Below are 12,330 nucleotides of genomic sequence, written 5' to 3'. Positions count from 1 at the left end.
TCTTAATATTATAGGAGTGATTAGGGAGATAAATGAGATTTTTTTTTTCTGCTGGATCTTTTTGTCATCTCTCCAAAGCAACTGATTTCAGTTCCTTCTGATGAGTCCTTTGGAGTGGGAAATATTCCTACAGTTTGGTGCATTTCCACCAACATCTTTCAGGCTTGGAAAATGTTATTAATATTTCAGATCAGGTCATTTGAATTGTAGTATTGGATATCTTGAGGTAGAACCACTTGGTTTCAGGAGATGGCTGGTGCTTATTTGGCTCATTTCAAATGAGGTTTGGGGCATTTTTTTTGATACAAGATAACCATCTGGTGGATTGGGCTGTGTTTGGCTATAAAGTGACTGACTTTGGTACAAGGTTGAAAGTTTGGCCACTTCTTTGTGTCTTGCAGTTGAAGGAAACTTTTAAAGTCTCAGCCTAGAGATGTAATAATTAATATTGATGCAGGTATCAATGAAATGGAGCTGGTCACTTGTTTATTTTAGGATCATGGAATGGTCTGGGTTGGAGGGACCTCAAATCCCACCCAGTGCCACCCCTGCCCTGGCAGGGACACCTCCCACTGTGCCAGGCTGCTCCAGCCCCAGTGTCCAACCTGGCCTTGGGCACTGCCAGGGATCCAGGGGCAGCCCCAGCTGCTCTGGGCACCCTGTGCCAGGGCCTGCCCACCCTCAGGATACAGAATTCCTCCCCAATGTCCCTGGATTTAAGTTGACCCTCCCAGCTCCAAGGACCTAATGCCCATTTCTTATAACACGCAAGAATCCAGAATTTCTTGCTGCTGTTCCTGCCCAAAAGCACGCAAGGACTGAGTTCATGTTTGTGAAATAGTCTTGCTGAGAATTCTTTCCCAGTGACCCCAGTGGGCTGAGCTGTGCCAGTGCTGTCCGTGTGTCCCGTGGCTGTCAGTGTCAGCAGGGCAGTCCTGCTCCCAACCCTCTTCACATCTCAGCATTTCTTTCTTCCAGTCAGTGGCAGTGGAAGAGGCAATGCTGCAGTGCCTGGCTCTCCTCCTGGGCTGCATCCAGCCCTTACACTCCTTCCCAAAGGTCTCCATGGCCTGCTCAGGCAGGACCCAGCTCTCTCTGAGTGGGGAGCCTCCTCCAGTTATGTGCTTCACTTTCCCTAAGCAATGAGTGTGCAGTGTTTCACTGAGTCAGGGTTTGCCAAGGGGTGCCAGCACCAACCCAAAACCAGAGAGAAGAGTTTAGCATTGGATTTTTATCTAATCCTTATGCCTGCCTGAGGAGTGTGCCTTGAATTGCAACTTGGGCACAGCCCTAGTGAGTTATTTTTGTCTTTTGCTTATCTGGAACTTCAAGGGTTTAAATAAATTGCCTATTTTGGTCACGATTTTCAGAATTTTTAAAAAGCAAACACTTGGATGGGAAGAATCCCTACACATCACTGTAATCTGTGATTCCAGACAGGAGAGGGGTGGCAGCTCCCTTCCTTTGCCCAACAACCCCCAGGATGGGCTGAAGGGAGGAATTGTCTGCCAAGGCCAAAGCAGAGGCTTTGGGAGCTGGGGAATGGGGCAGGAAAGGGTTGCTCTGGAAAAGCTTCAGGGAGCACAGAACTGCAGGGCCCTTTCCCCTGGCATCAAATGCTCTGCTTGTCTCAGGGGGAGAAGATGTGATGGAAACCTTGGGTTGTAATCCCTGAACACCCCAAGTCCTGTTGTCTTTCTGTCCAAAAGGCACAATCAGGGCCAAAACAACTCCACTTCTGCCATGAAGGTGTTTGTAGCAGATGACTTGGCTGTGTGTAGTGAATATTGAAATGCTGTCATTCCTATTCAATAACATGAATGTGGCTGTTTTAACACCTCAAATCCTCCTTGTTGGCCTGTTTGGATTTAAATGCCAAGGTAACAATTTCTCTGCTTTTAAGGTAAGGCATTCCTTGCCCAGGAATGAGCAAAGCCTTGGGGTATCTTTGGAATTGCAGCAGAGGAGGGGGAATGTCCAGCTGGGAGCTGTGTCTGTGCAGGAGGAGCGTAGGGCTGTGCTGAGCATCCACCTGGAAATGTCTTGGCTCTTGAGGTGTTAGCAGAATTTTGTTCAGCTGGTTTCCAGTAGAGCTGTGGGAGATGCTGGCTCTTCTTCCCACTTGGTAAAACAATGTTGCATGAGATGGCCAGCACATCTTTGTTTCCTCCTGGCTGACCCAAAAGGGATGTATATGGGATTTTTTTCATCTCCAAAAGTGCTCCAAAAGTGACAGCACTATAAAATATATAAAAATATATATATTTTTATAGTGCCAGCACTATAAAATATATAAAAATATATTTTTTTTTTCATCTCCAAAAGTGCCAGCACTATAAACTAGGTTTGATTTTCTTAACACACAGTTCTGTCACAGAAAAAGCCTTTCACACAACACTGGCCCAGCACACCAGCTTGGCTGGGAGGGAATAGTGTGTTAAAATGTCTGTGGAAAACTTAAATGATTCTTAAAATGTCTCTTTAATTCCAGCTTCCCTGGGAACTGATTCTCTCTTTAATGATGCTGAGCTCAGTTTTCATTGAATTTAAAACTGAGGAGCATTTATGAAATAAAACTGAGACCTGGGCCACAAGGATCAGCTTCCCTTTTGAAATTTTCACCCCTGTATCCAATGGGTTTGAATCACTTAATTTTTTTTTTTTTAATGCAATTTTCTCATTTGGGTCAGTGCATGAGGAATGAAAACTTCCTGTGGTTTAGAGATTTTGAATTTCTGAAAAACCATCCAAATACTTCCAGGATGAACTGTTTCAGTTTTACCTGTACCATATTTTCATGATAAGATACCAGTTTTTGAAGTGAACTATTTTCAGTGAAAGTCCTCAGTGGTCATAGGTAAATTTTCCCTTTTTCTACTGTAATGCTGAGGAGTTCAGATGCAAAATTCCACGTCATGCAAAGAAATTCCAGATAAAAGTTGGATTTATGTTAATATATGTTAATGCAGAGAACAAATCTTGAGGAAAATATTATGGTTTTATTATTATTATTTATATTCTAATTTTTTCAGGCAATTGAAGAAAAACTGACTTATGTATGAATGAATAGTCTCTGTGCCATGACTCATCCCAAAGACATTCCTTAAGGATTTCAGTCTCCTGTGTAGAAACCAGCCCTGAAGGTTCTTTAGTAAATCAGCATTAATTGGCAAATGAAACTGATTAAGAGTTGCTGTTGTGAGAGCTCAGAGGGGAGATTTGTGTATGGAATTCAATAAATGGATTCCATAAACCAACAAACAAAACAGAAGTGACTGTTCAGATTAAGCCTTGTCCATTTTTTCAGAGTCCCATTTAAAGGTTTTCTGGTTTCCTAACCCTTTAATGGATGAAAATAGGAAAACAGTAGGTGGTGTATAGACCCTGGGAATGAACCTGAAATATTTGCATTTGGCAGGACTGTGACTTTGAGAGATCCCCAACCACTGCCAGGTGTTGTCCCCTCACAGGGAACTATTTGGGGCCATCAGTTCTGATTCACAGAGTGGATTTTTACATCTGTTTGCCTTTTTTTTAATCCAGGAGCTGAGAGAAATCCATAACAAACAGCAGCTCCAGAAGCAGAAGAGCTTGGAAGCTGAGAGGTTGAAACAGAAGGAACAGGAAAGGAAGACAGTGGAGCTGGAAAAGCAAAAAGAAGCTCAGAGGTAACAAACTGCTTTAGTGGAGCCCTAAATGTAACACCTCCCCTGGCATCTCCTGGAAAACATTCCTGTCTGCCCAAAACTTCCAGGGATGCAGGTGAGGTTTGTGTCCTCTAGTGCCACCCTCTAGTGCTTGGGAAGTGGATTGGTTGGCCAGCAGCAGGAATTTCCCCATGGAAAGGCTGCTCAGAGCTCTGGGCTGGGGACAAGGTGGGCACGGGGCACAGCTGGGACTCCCTGGGCAGGGAGGGCTTTTCCAGCCCCAGGGATCCTGGGATTCCATGAATTAGTTTTTTTCCTGACCCTGTTTTTGGTCAGGAATTGATGTCCTTGGACAAGGTCTGTTTTTTGCAGCACACCGAGTGTGTGAGGAGCAGCTGCTTCCCAGGCATTTATCTCTAACCCTGAAAGAATTCCAGGAGTGGAATAGGCCATGGAACAGACTGGAGCACACTGGGCATCCTTCAGATCTTCAGAGCTGCCTTTACTGGGGCAAACTGTTTCCAGCAGGGAATATTTATTCTTCTCTTGTGTCTTGTCCTCTGGTGGAGGGGAAGGACTTGTTAACTCTGGTGGTTGGGAATGGGAAATATTCCCAATAATTCTCTGGAGTGCTGTGTAAAACTTGCAAATACTTCTCCTCCTTGGCCCTCAGCACGAGGAAAAGGATGGCCACATGTTCTGATTCCTGCTTTTCTCTTTCTGATTTGCCGGTTTGGAGTCTTACCTTGGGTTGGATCTTTAAAGTCCCTTCCAACCCAAACCACTCCCTGCGTTTGTGATTTCTGGGAATCATTCCCAGTGTAAGGAGATGCTGGGGAGCAATTGATAACTCACCAAAATAAAGTTAGGGCATGGAAAAGCCCTAGAGAGGACACTTGGTACTGGAGATGACCCAAAAGCTTTTGGTGGCTTTGGTTTGAGTGGCCCTGTTGTCCCCATTGTCCCCCAGGCGGATCCAGGACCGGGACAAGCCGCGGCTGGAGCGGGGACAGCCAGAGGAAGAACCACAGTGGCAAAAAAAAATCCAGGAAGATGAGAAGCAAAAAAGGGAAGAACTACCCAAGAAGAAGGAAAGTGAGGATAAGGGGAAACAGGAAATGCAGGAGAAGCTGAGTAAACTCTTCCAGCCCCACCAGGAGCCCAACAAGCCCGGCCAGGCTCCGTGGTCCAACGCAGGTAAGGTCCAGCAGCAGGGAGTGCTCTGGGGCAGCTCAGTTCTCTTCTCTTTTCCCATTTAACATAGAACAAGGTGGTGGTCAGGGCTGGATTGGGAGTCTTGTTAAAGTAACTAATGCATGGATTGAGCTCCAGGCTCCAAAAATGGTTCTGTTAGGCATCACTGCTCTTCCCCAAAGGCTGGTGTTCAGCAGAGGGGCAAGGACAGCTCTGACACTGTGGGGCAAGGGAAGGGGGATCTCAGCTGCAAGGAGCTGGATGCAAGATGTCAAAACTATTCCTGTCCTCCTTATTTTGGTCTGGGATACATGGCTTGGAATTTTTCAGAGTAAGAACAATATGTTGTTTAGTCACCCTTGTCCTCTCCTGCCTTCCTTTGTTCACTGGACCAATGACCCAAAATCTAAGATTTAATCTCCCTTTTTTGCTCTCCACACATTCACTTTCAGCTGAGAGCTTTTTCCGTGCATTGTATCCTGATTTTTGCCTCTATTGGGAATCCTGCTTCCCTCTTAAGTGGCTTGGATACACACAAGAACTGCTTGGGAATGTAAAACTGGTTTAAATATTTGTCCAAAGGATTGCATCACTTTTATAACTAAATCCAGAGCAGCTGGGGCTGCCCCTGGATCCCTGGCAGTGCCCAAGGCCAGGTTGGACACTGGGGCTGGAGCAGCCTGGCACAGTGGGAGATGTCCCTGCCATGGCAGGGCTGGCACTGGGTGGGGTTTAGGGTCCCTCCAGCCCAGGCCATTCTGAGTTTCTATGATTTTCCCTGTTGTTTAGAGGAGAGAATAATAAGAAAATTATATTTAAACAATCAATTTTTATATCTCCCTTGTGTAAAAAGGGGATAAAGTTGTTCTGCAGACCCTGCCAGGTTTGGTGACTCTCATCTCCATTTCCACCCCATTTTCCGAGTGTTTAAAAATCAGGTGGTTTGATTTCTTCTCTCTGTATCTGTGTGTTTGTTTCCTTTGCTCAGAGAAAGCTCCTCTAACCATTTCTGCTCAGGAGGATGTAAAAATAGTGTATTATAGAGCTCTGTATCCTTTTGAATCCAGAAGCCACGACGAGATCACCATCCAGCCTGGAGACATTGTCATGGTAAGCAGGGCTTGGGATATTCCCTGGGAAAAGCCTTCAGCTTCTGCCATGGCTGGCTTCAATTTTATATGGCAAGAAAGGAAACTTCAAATCCCAAAAATTTGGTTGCAGGTGTGTTGGAAGAGAATAATTTCCAGTTTTTCAGGGATGTGGTCAGTGGGTTGTGTCAAACTCTGAAGCAAGGTTTGCTTTTGTCTCTGTAAGTTTTAATCCCCTGGTTAATGGCTGCAGGGATTAAGTGGATATTAATACTAAATAATCATTAGTATGTTCTTAACATACAGAATGAAAATTCCTGGGGGAATACTTTAATATTGGTCACTGGGGGAAGTGTATTCTCAACAGTGTTCTACCCAACAAAATTGATTTTAAGAGCTTTTACATTTTAGCTCAGTTTAGTAATGGTGGATTTTGTAAAAATACACTTTGTAGCATCCTCTAAATTGTAATTATTCTTTAAAAAAAAAAAAAAAAAAACTGTTCTGGGAAATGGAACCTTTTGGGGTTGGTTTGGCTTTTTACTTATTGGGTGTTCGTGGCCTTGGAATGGGCTTCTGGAAAATCCAACGTGAATCCTGGCTCAGTGTCACTGCTGAGGACTCTGAGTGAGGATACAACAGGTTGTAAAGCTGCAGGAAATGGTGTTGGAGAGGAGACCCTGGAGGCTGCTGGGAAATGCTGGGATGCCTTGTTTTCCTGGGAAATAGAGGGTGGCCTGGATTTACAGGTCATTCTGTGGGCAAGAGTGATCACTGCCAGGCAGACCTGCTGGAAAAATACCAATTTTCCCAAAAGCTGTGATTTTAAGAAGCATTTCACACATTTTTAAAGCAGAGATTTGCAGAGAAAATAACATTTTTCCTCAAAACATGTGGTTCTAGCCAGTTCTTCACATATTTATCCCTGTTCTTGCAGGGAAAATAACATTTTCCCTCAAATGTGTGATTCTGAGGAGCGCTGAAATCATTTTTGAATAGAGATTTGCAGGGAAATAACATTTTCCCCAAAATACACAATGCTAAAGAGCACTGAAATAATTTTAAAAGAGAGATTTGCAAGGAAATAACATTTCCCCCCAAAATATGTGATTCTAAGGAGCACTACATGTATTTTAAATAGAGACTTTGAGGCAATCTGAGTCTTATTATCTGTTGTTTATGGACTCAGTTGTAACCCCCTCAGCCCCAGCAGGGTAGCTCCTCTCTGTTGCCTTTTTTTTAAGTGATTTTGACCATAATCCCAGCAGGTTCCTGGGGGCTCTGCTGCCCTGCAGGAAGGGTTAAAGGGCTGCTCTGGGCAGCTGCTGTGGTCAGTGCTGAGCTGTGCTGTAACCATGCCTTGCTTTGCATCCCTGCTTCCCCTGGAGGTGAAAAGGGAGTGGGTAAGTGCTGCCAGGGAGCTCCTCGGGGGCTCCACTGACCCCCCAAGCTGGTTCTCCTGCACTTCCTTGGGTTTGAGCCCACCAGGAGTCAAATTAACCCAGCCCAGCTCGTTACCAAAAGTGCTTCAGCCACCCTGGACCAGGGTTTGCTTTTGATGCTGCCTTTGCCTCCTCCCCGTGTTTGTCCTGTGCTTCCAAAGGTGCCAGTGGTGCCTTTCCTTGGAAAAGAGCAATTTGCAAGCTCAGTGTTAAGGTGAGGCTGCCTGGTGGCATCAGTGCAGCTGCAGTGGAGCTGAGCTCCAGCTGGGAGCTTCCTGTGCCACCAAACCCCTGCTCCTTGGAGAACTCTCCTCACACCAATGGAGCTTTCCCACACTGGAACTCAAATCCTCACCCAGTTTGGAGCAGTGGTCCTGGCAGGCAGCGGGCAGGAGGTGCCACCAGAGCCCTGGGCTGGAATTCCTGGCTTGGGATCTCATCCTGGATTGGGATCTGATCCTGGGCTGGAATTCCTGGCTTGGGATCTCATCCTGGGCTGGAATTCCTGGGTTGGGATCCTGGCCTGGGATCTGATCCTGGGCTGGAATTCCTGGATCCTGAGCTGGGATCCTGGGCTGGAATTCCTGGGCTGGTATCTGATCCTGGGCTGGAATTCCTGGATCCTGGGCAGGGATCTGATCCTGAGCTGGAATTCCTGGGTTGGGATCTGATCCTGGGCTGGAATTCCTGGATCCTGGGCTGGAATTCCTGGATCCTGGGCTGGGATCTGATCCTGGGCTGGGATCCTGGGCTGGGATCTGATCCTGGGCTGGAATTCTTGGTTTGGGATTGATCCTGGGCTGGAATTCCTGGATCCTGGGCAGGGATCCTGCCTGGAATCCTGCCTGGAATGGGGTTGCAGAGCTCACTCTGTCACTGGAGCTGGGCCTTTACCAGAGCCTGGGAATGTTCTTTCCAAGAGTGTAAACACCAACCCCGAGCCCTGGCTGAGGGAACCAGGGAGGAGGAGGATTTATCCAGGAAGGAAAAGGCTTTGCCAGTCTGGGGAGGGCTCTGCTCTGCCCTGCTGCTGGGAAGAGCCTGTGGCACCCCTGGGTCTGGTGCCATGGATTCCACAATTACTCTGGCTTTTTAATTCTCCCACTTTTTCATTCTCTTATCCTTTCAATGTACTTTACATTTCTTCCACTGTAAGCTGAGATTGACTTTAATCCTGGCTATAACTCAACCAAGCTTTTGTGTGGGAACAGATATTCTTCCTGAAAAAATCTACAATGAATTCTAATGACAGTTTCTCATCAGTTTTCTTAGTTATTGATTGTTGGAGTTGGAGTCAATCTTCTCTGTGATCCACAGAACTGAGGAGTTGTCAGCTGTGGCTCTAAAGTACAGTTGAATAAATAAAAACAACCTCCCACACACTGTAATTCACTATTCAGGTGTGCATTTAAAGTCTGGTTGTATTTTGGAAAAAAATAATCTGGGATTGTTGTTGGGACTTGTGGATGGTGGTGTAAAAATTAAAGGAAATTGAAACAAACTAGCTTTAAAAAGATTCAAAGGAATTGATTTAAAATTTCAGTATGGTAATGCAAAACCAGATGTTGCTTGTATTTTAGATGAAGAAGAAACCAGAGCTGAAATGAATTATGAAGTTTAAATTATCCTTCAAAGTGCCTTTTCATGAGTGTGCATAGAGAACTTAATTGGGTTGAATAAACAGAGATCTGTATCCTCACAGGCAGTTTTTGAATTATTGCAGCTTCAAATCCTCTCCTGAAGAGCCATTAATTGCATGGGTCTAAAACCTTGTGGTTGTTTGGTTTTCTTTTTCCTTATGTCTGAAGAATCCCAGTGGTTTCTGTAAGATGCACTTTTTAGAGCACCTCCAGAACCCAGATTTGCCTTTGCAGTGCTCTTTGTTTCCTCTGTGTGGTGACTGCAGTGAGTCCAGCTGGGGTCACAGATCCCTGTGTGGATTTTTCAGCCCCTCGGTGCTTTAATCCCTTTGTCCCAGACCCCCCCTCAGCTGTGCCCTTCCCTCTCCCACCCTGCTGCTTTCCCATCTCTGCTGCAGTGGAAATTTTGCTCTGCACTGCAGGAAAAGCACAGGGAACCGGTCAGGCACGGAGGGCTTTCATTTCTGGGATTGCCAGGGGCTGAGAGACAGGAGGGGACCCAAAACCCGCAGGAATGAGGGATGGGTTTGCACCGGGAGGGGGAGGGTGGATGCAAATTCCTCTGGGCACGAGTCACCAAATGGCCCGAGGCAAAGGAAACTGGCAGCAGCTCCTCTGAGGAGCCTGGGGATCCATCCCTGCCCTGGGCTGAGCCCCAGCTGGGGTCAGGAAAGGGATTGGGACTGGGATTGGGATTGGGATTGTGCCCCACAGGTGAGAGCCCACCTGCAGAGCTGCCCCAGCCCTGTCCCAGCCCAGGGAGGAGCTGGAGCTGCTGCAGAGAGCCCAGAGGAGGCTCCAGGATGAGCAGAGGGCTGGAGCAGCTCTGCTGGGAGGAAAGGCTGGCACAGCTGGCATTGTTCACCTGCACAGGAGAAGCTTTGGGCTGAGCTCAGGGTGGCCTTGCAGGGCCTGGAGGAGCCCCAGGAAAGCTGGAGAGAGACAATTTCCAGGGGATGCAGGGACAGGAGCCAGGGAATGGCTTCAAGCTGAAAAATTACAGGTTTAGGTGGGATATTGGGAAAAAAAAATCCTTCCCTGTGAGGGTGGGCAGGCCCTGGCACAGGGTGCTCAGAGCAGCTGGGGCTGCCCCTGGATCCCTGGCAGTGCCCAAGGCCAGGTTGGACACTGGGGCTGGAGCAGCCTGGCACAATGGGAGGTGTCCCTGCCATGGCAGGGGTGGAGCAGGACAGGTTTGACCTGACCCAAACCATTCCATGGGTCAGTGATTTCAGTATGGAAAGAAAATGAAAAAACAATTGTCAAGCCCCCTTGCATTGCAAAAAGTTCATTACTGCAGAGGAGATCTGGGTTGTTTTCAGTAAAATTCCCATTTGCAGGATGTGTTTGTTAACTCTCTGACTTCCTGTGTCTGCAGGTGGATGAAAGCCAGACTGGAGAGCCAGGGTGGCTTGGTGGAGAACTGAAGGGGAAAACGGGATGGTTCCCTGCAAACTACGCAGAGAAGATTCCGGACAGTGAAGTTCCAGCCTCTGCCAAGCCCGTGGCCGAGCCCTCTGCTGCTCCCAAAGTGTCTGTGCAGGAAACCTCCACCCCCCTGGGAGCTCCTGCCCCTCCAGAGGCTCCTGCAGCAGCCAACAACTGGGCAGACTTCAGCTCCACGTAGGTTTGGGTGCTGCTCAGCCCCTCTGTGTGGGGTCCTTTGGAACTGGCACTGAGCACAGAGCCAGAGTGCAAACTAAAAACACCTTCTGGGGAGTGGAAGATTCCTTTCTGTAGGAATCAGTTCAAGTTGCAGCCCTGTGGGACTTGGGGCTGCTCCCATCACACCTGCCTGGGCACAGCATGAGCAGGAGACATCCCCATGTGAGGATGTGGGCCTGGGGGCAATCCCAAGGTGTTCACTTCCTTGGAATCACAGAATCCAAGACTGGTTTGGGCTGGGAGGGACCTCAAAGCTCATCCCATCCCACCCCTGCCGTGGCAGGGACACCTCCCACTGTGCCAGGCTGCTCCAGCCCCAGTGTCCAGCCTGGCCTTGGGCACTGCCAGGGATCCAGGGGCAGCCCCAGCTGCTCTGGCAATTCCATCGCAGCCCTGCCCACCCTGCCAGGGAACAATTCCATCCTCATCTGCCACTGAAATTTCCTCTTTCAGTGGGAACCCATTCCCCCTTGCCCTGCCACTCCTCTTCCTGATGAGCAATCCCTCTGCAGCTCTCCTGGAGCCCCTTCAGGTACTGCCACCTCCTAAATGCCTTTCTCCTACATTAGTTTCCACCAAGCCTTATTGAAAGCTTCCAACTTGCTTATTGTTATGTATCATGTGCTCATGGCAGAGATGACATGAAAAGGTGCTTTAATTCCTGGTCACACCATTAGCAAACCTGATGGAATTGGAACACGTGTCCATCCCTGGGTGTCTTAATACACTGGGCACTTACCAACTGCAATTCCTTCTCTTTTGACCACGAAATCCAGATTTATAAACTGATACCTCAATGGGAGGCCCTGGCACAGGGTGCCCAGAGCAGCTGGGGCTGCCCCTGGATCCCTGGCAGTGCCCAAGGCCAGGTTGGACACTGGGGCTGGAGCAGCCTGGCACAGTGGGAGGTGTCCCTGCCATGGCAGGGGTGGCACTGGGTGGGATTTTAAGGTCCAAACCATTCCATGATTCTGTGTCTAAAGAAAAGGGGTGTGAGAGGTCAGTGATGTGCAGGGGGGGAAGGTTTCAAACCAATTTTGGAAGGAATGATGGATTGTTTTTATTTCTCTTTCCACTGTGTGTAATGCAGCCTGCACTGCTTGAACTTCTGTTTGTAGGGACACAGCTAAGGATTGAGATAAAACCCTGTCCTTCAGTGGCAAGGACAAGGAGCTCAGTTTGGGGGTTGCCTTTGAAGGTGAAGTTCCTGAAGTGGTTAACCAGTGTTCAGTTGCACTGCTGCACCTGGAGTTGAGGTGCTGGATACTCATGGAAAAGAAATTCATGTGGAATGTTGAAATATTTGTTCTGCGTGAATTTGGTTTTTTTTGTTCCTACTGTTAAAAACAGTAAGAATCACATTCTTCTTTTCTGTTTCTTTCCAGCTGGCCAGCAAACACCAGTGAGAAGGCAGAGAGTGATAACTGGGATGCCTGGGCAGCTCAGCCCTCGCTGACCGTGCCCAGCGCGGGGCAGCTCCGGCAGCGCTCGGCCTTCACCCCCGCCACTGTCACCGGCTCCTCCCCGTCCCCTGTGCTGGGCCAGGTGAGCTCCTGGCCTCACCCACCTGCTCTGAGCCAGCACAAAGGCTTGGAGAGCAAAGTGTGAACCTTGCCTGTGCAGTAAAACGCTCACCTGACGTGACATAGTGAGC

The 12,330-nt window shown here is 47.9% G+C and overlaps 1 protein-coding gene across 6 annotated transcripts in view; it reads left to right on the top strand.

The window, feature by feature from the left end:
* ITSN1 (intersectin 1) overlaps nucleotides 1-12,330 on the top strand; it is a 106,754-nt gene that overhangs the window by 57,783 nt on the left and 36,641 nt on the right. For all 6 annotated transcript variants that reach the window (XM_054002248.1, XM_054002262.1, XM_054002242.1 and 3 more), the window contains 5 exons: nucleotides 3,544-3,668; nucleotides 4,618-4,844; nucleotides 5,830-5,951; nucleotides 10,390-10,634; nucleotides 12,062-12,221. In XM_054002248.1, coding sequence (XP_053858223.1) covers nucleotides 3,544-3,668; nucleotides 4,618-4,844; nucleotides 5,830-5,951; nucleotides 10,390-10,634; nucleotides 12,062-12,221 — 879 coding nt within the window. The remainder of the gene's footprint in view (nucleotides 1-3,543; nucleotides 3,669-4,617; nucleotides 4,845-5,829; nucleotides 5,952-10,389; nucleotides 10,635-12,061; nucleotides 12,222-12,330) is intronic.

This window comes from Vidua macroura, chromosome 2 (genome assembly GCF_024509145.1).
Source record: "Vidua macroura isolate BioBank_ID:100142 chromosome 2, ASM2450914v1, whole genome shotgun sequence".
NCBI classification, from domain to species: Eukaryota; Metazoa; Chordata; class Aves; order Passeriformes; family Viduidae; genus Vidua; species Vidua macroura.
This window is presented reverse-complemented; position numbering and strand designations above follow the sequence as displayed.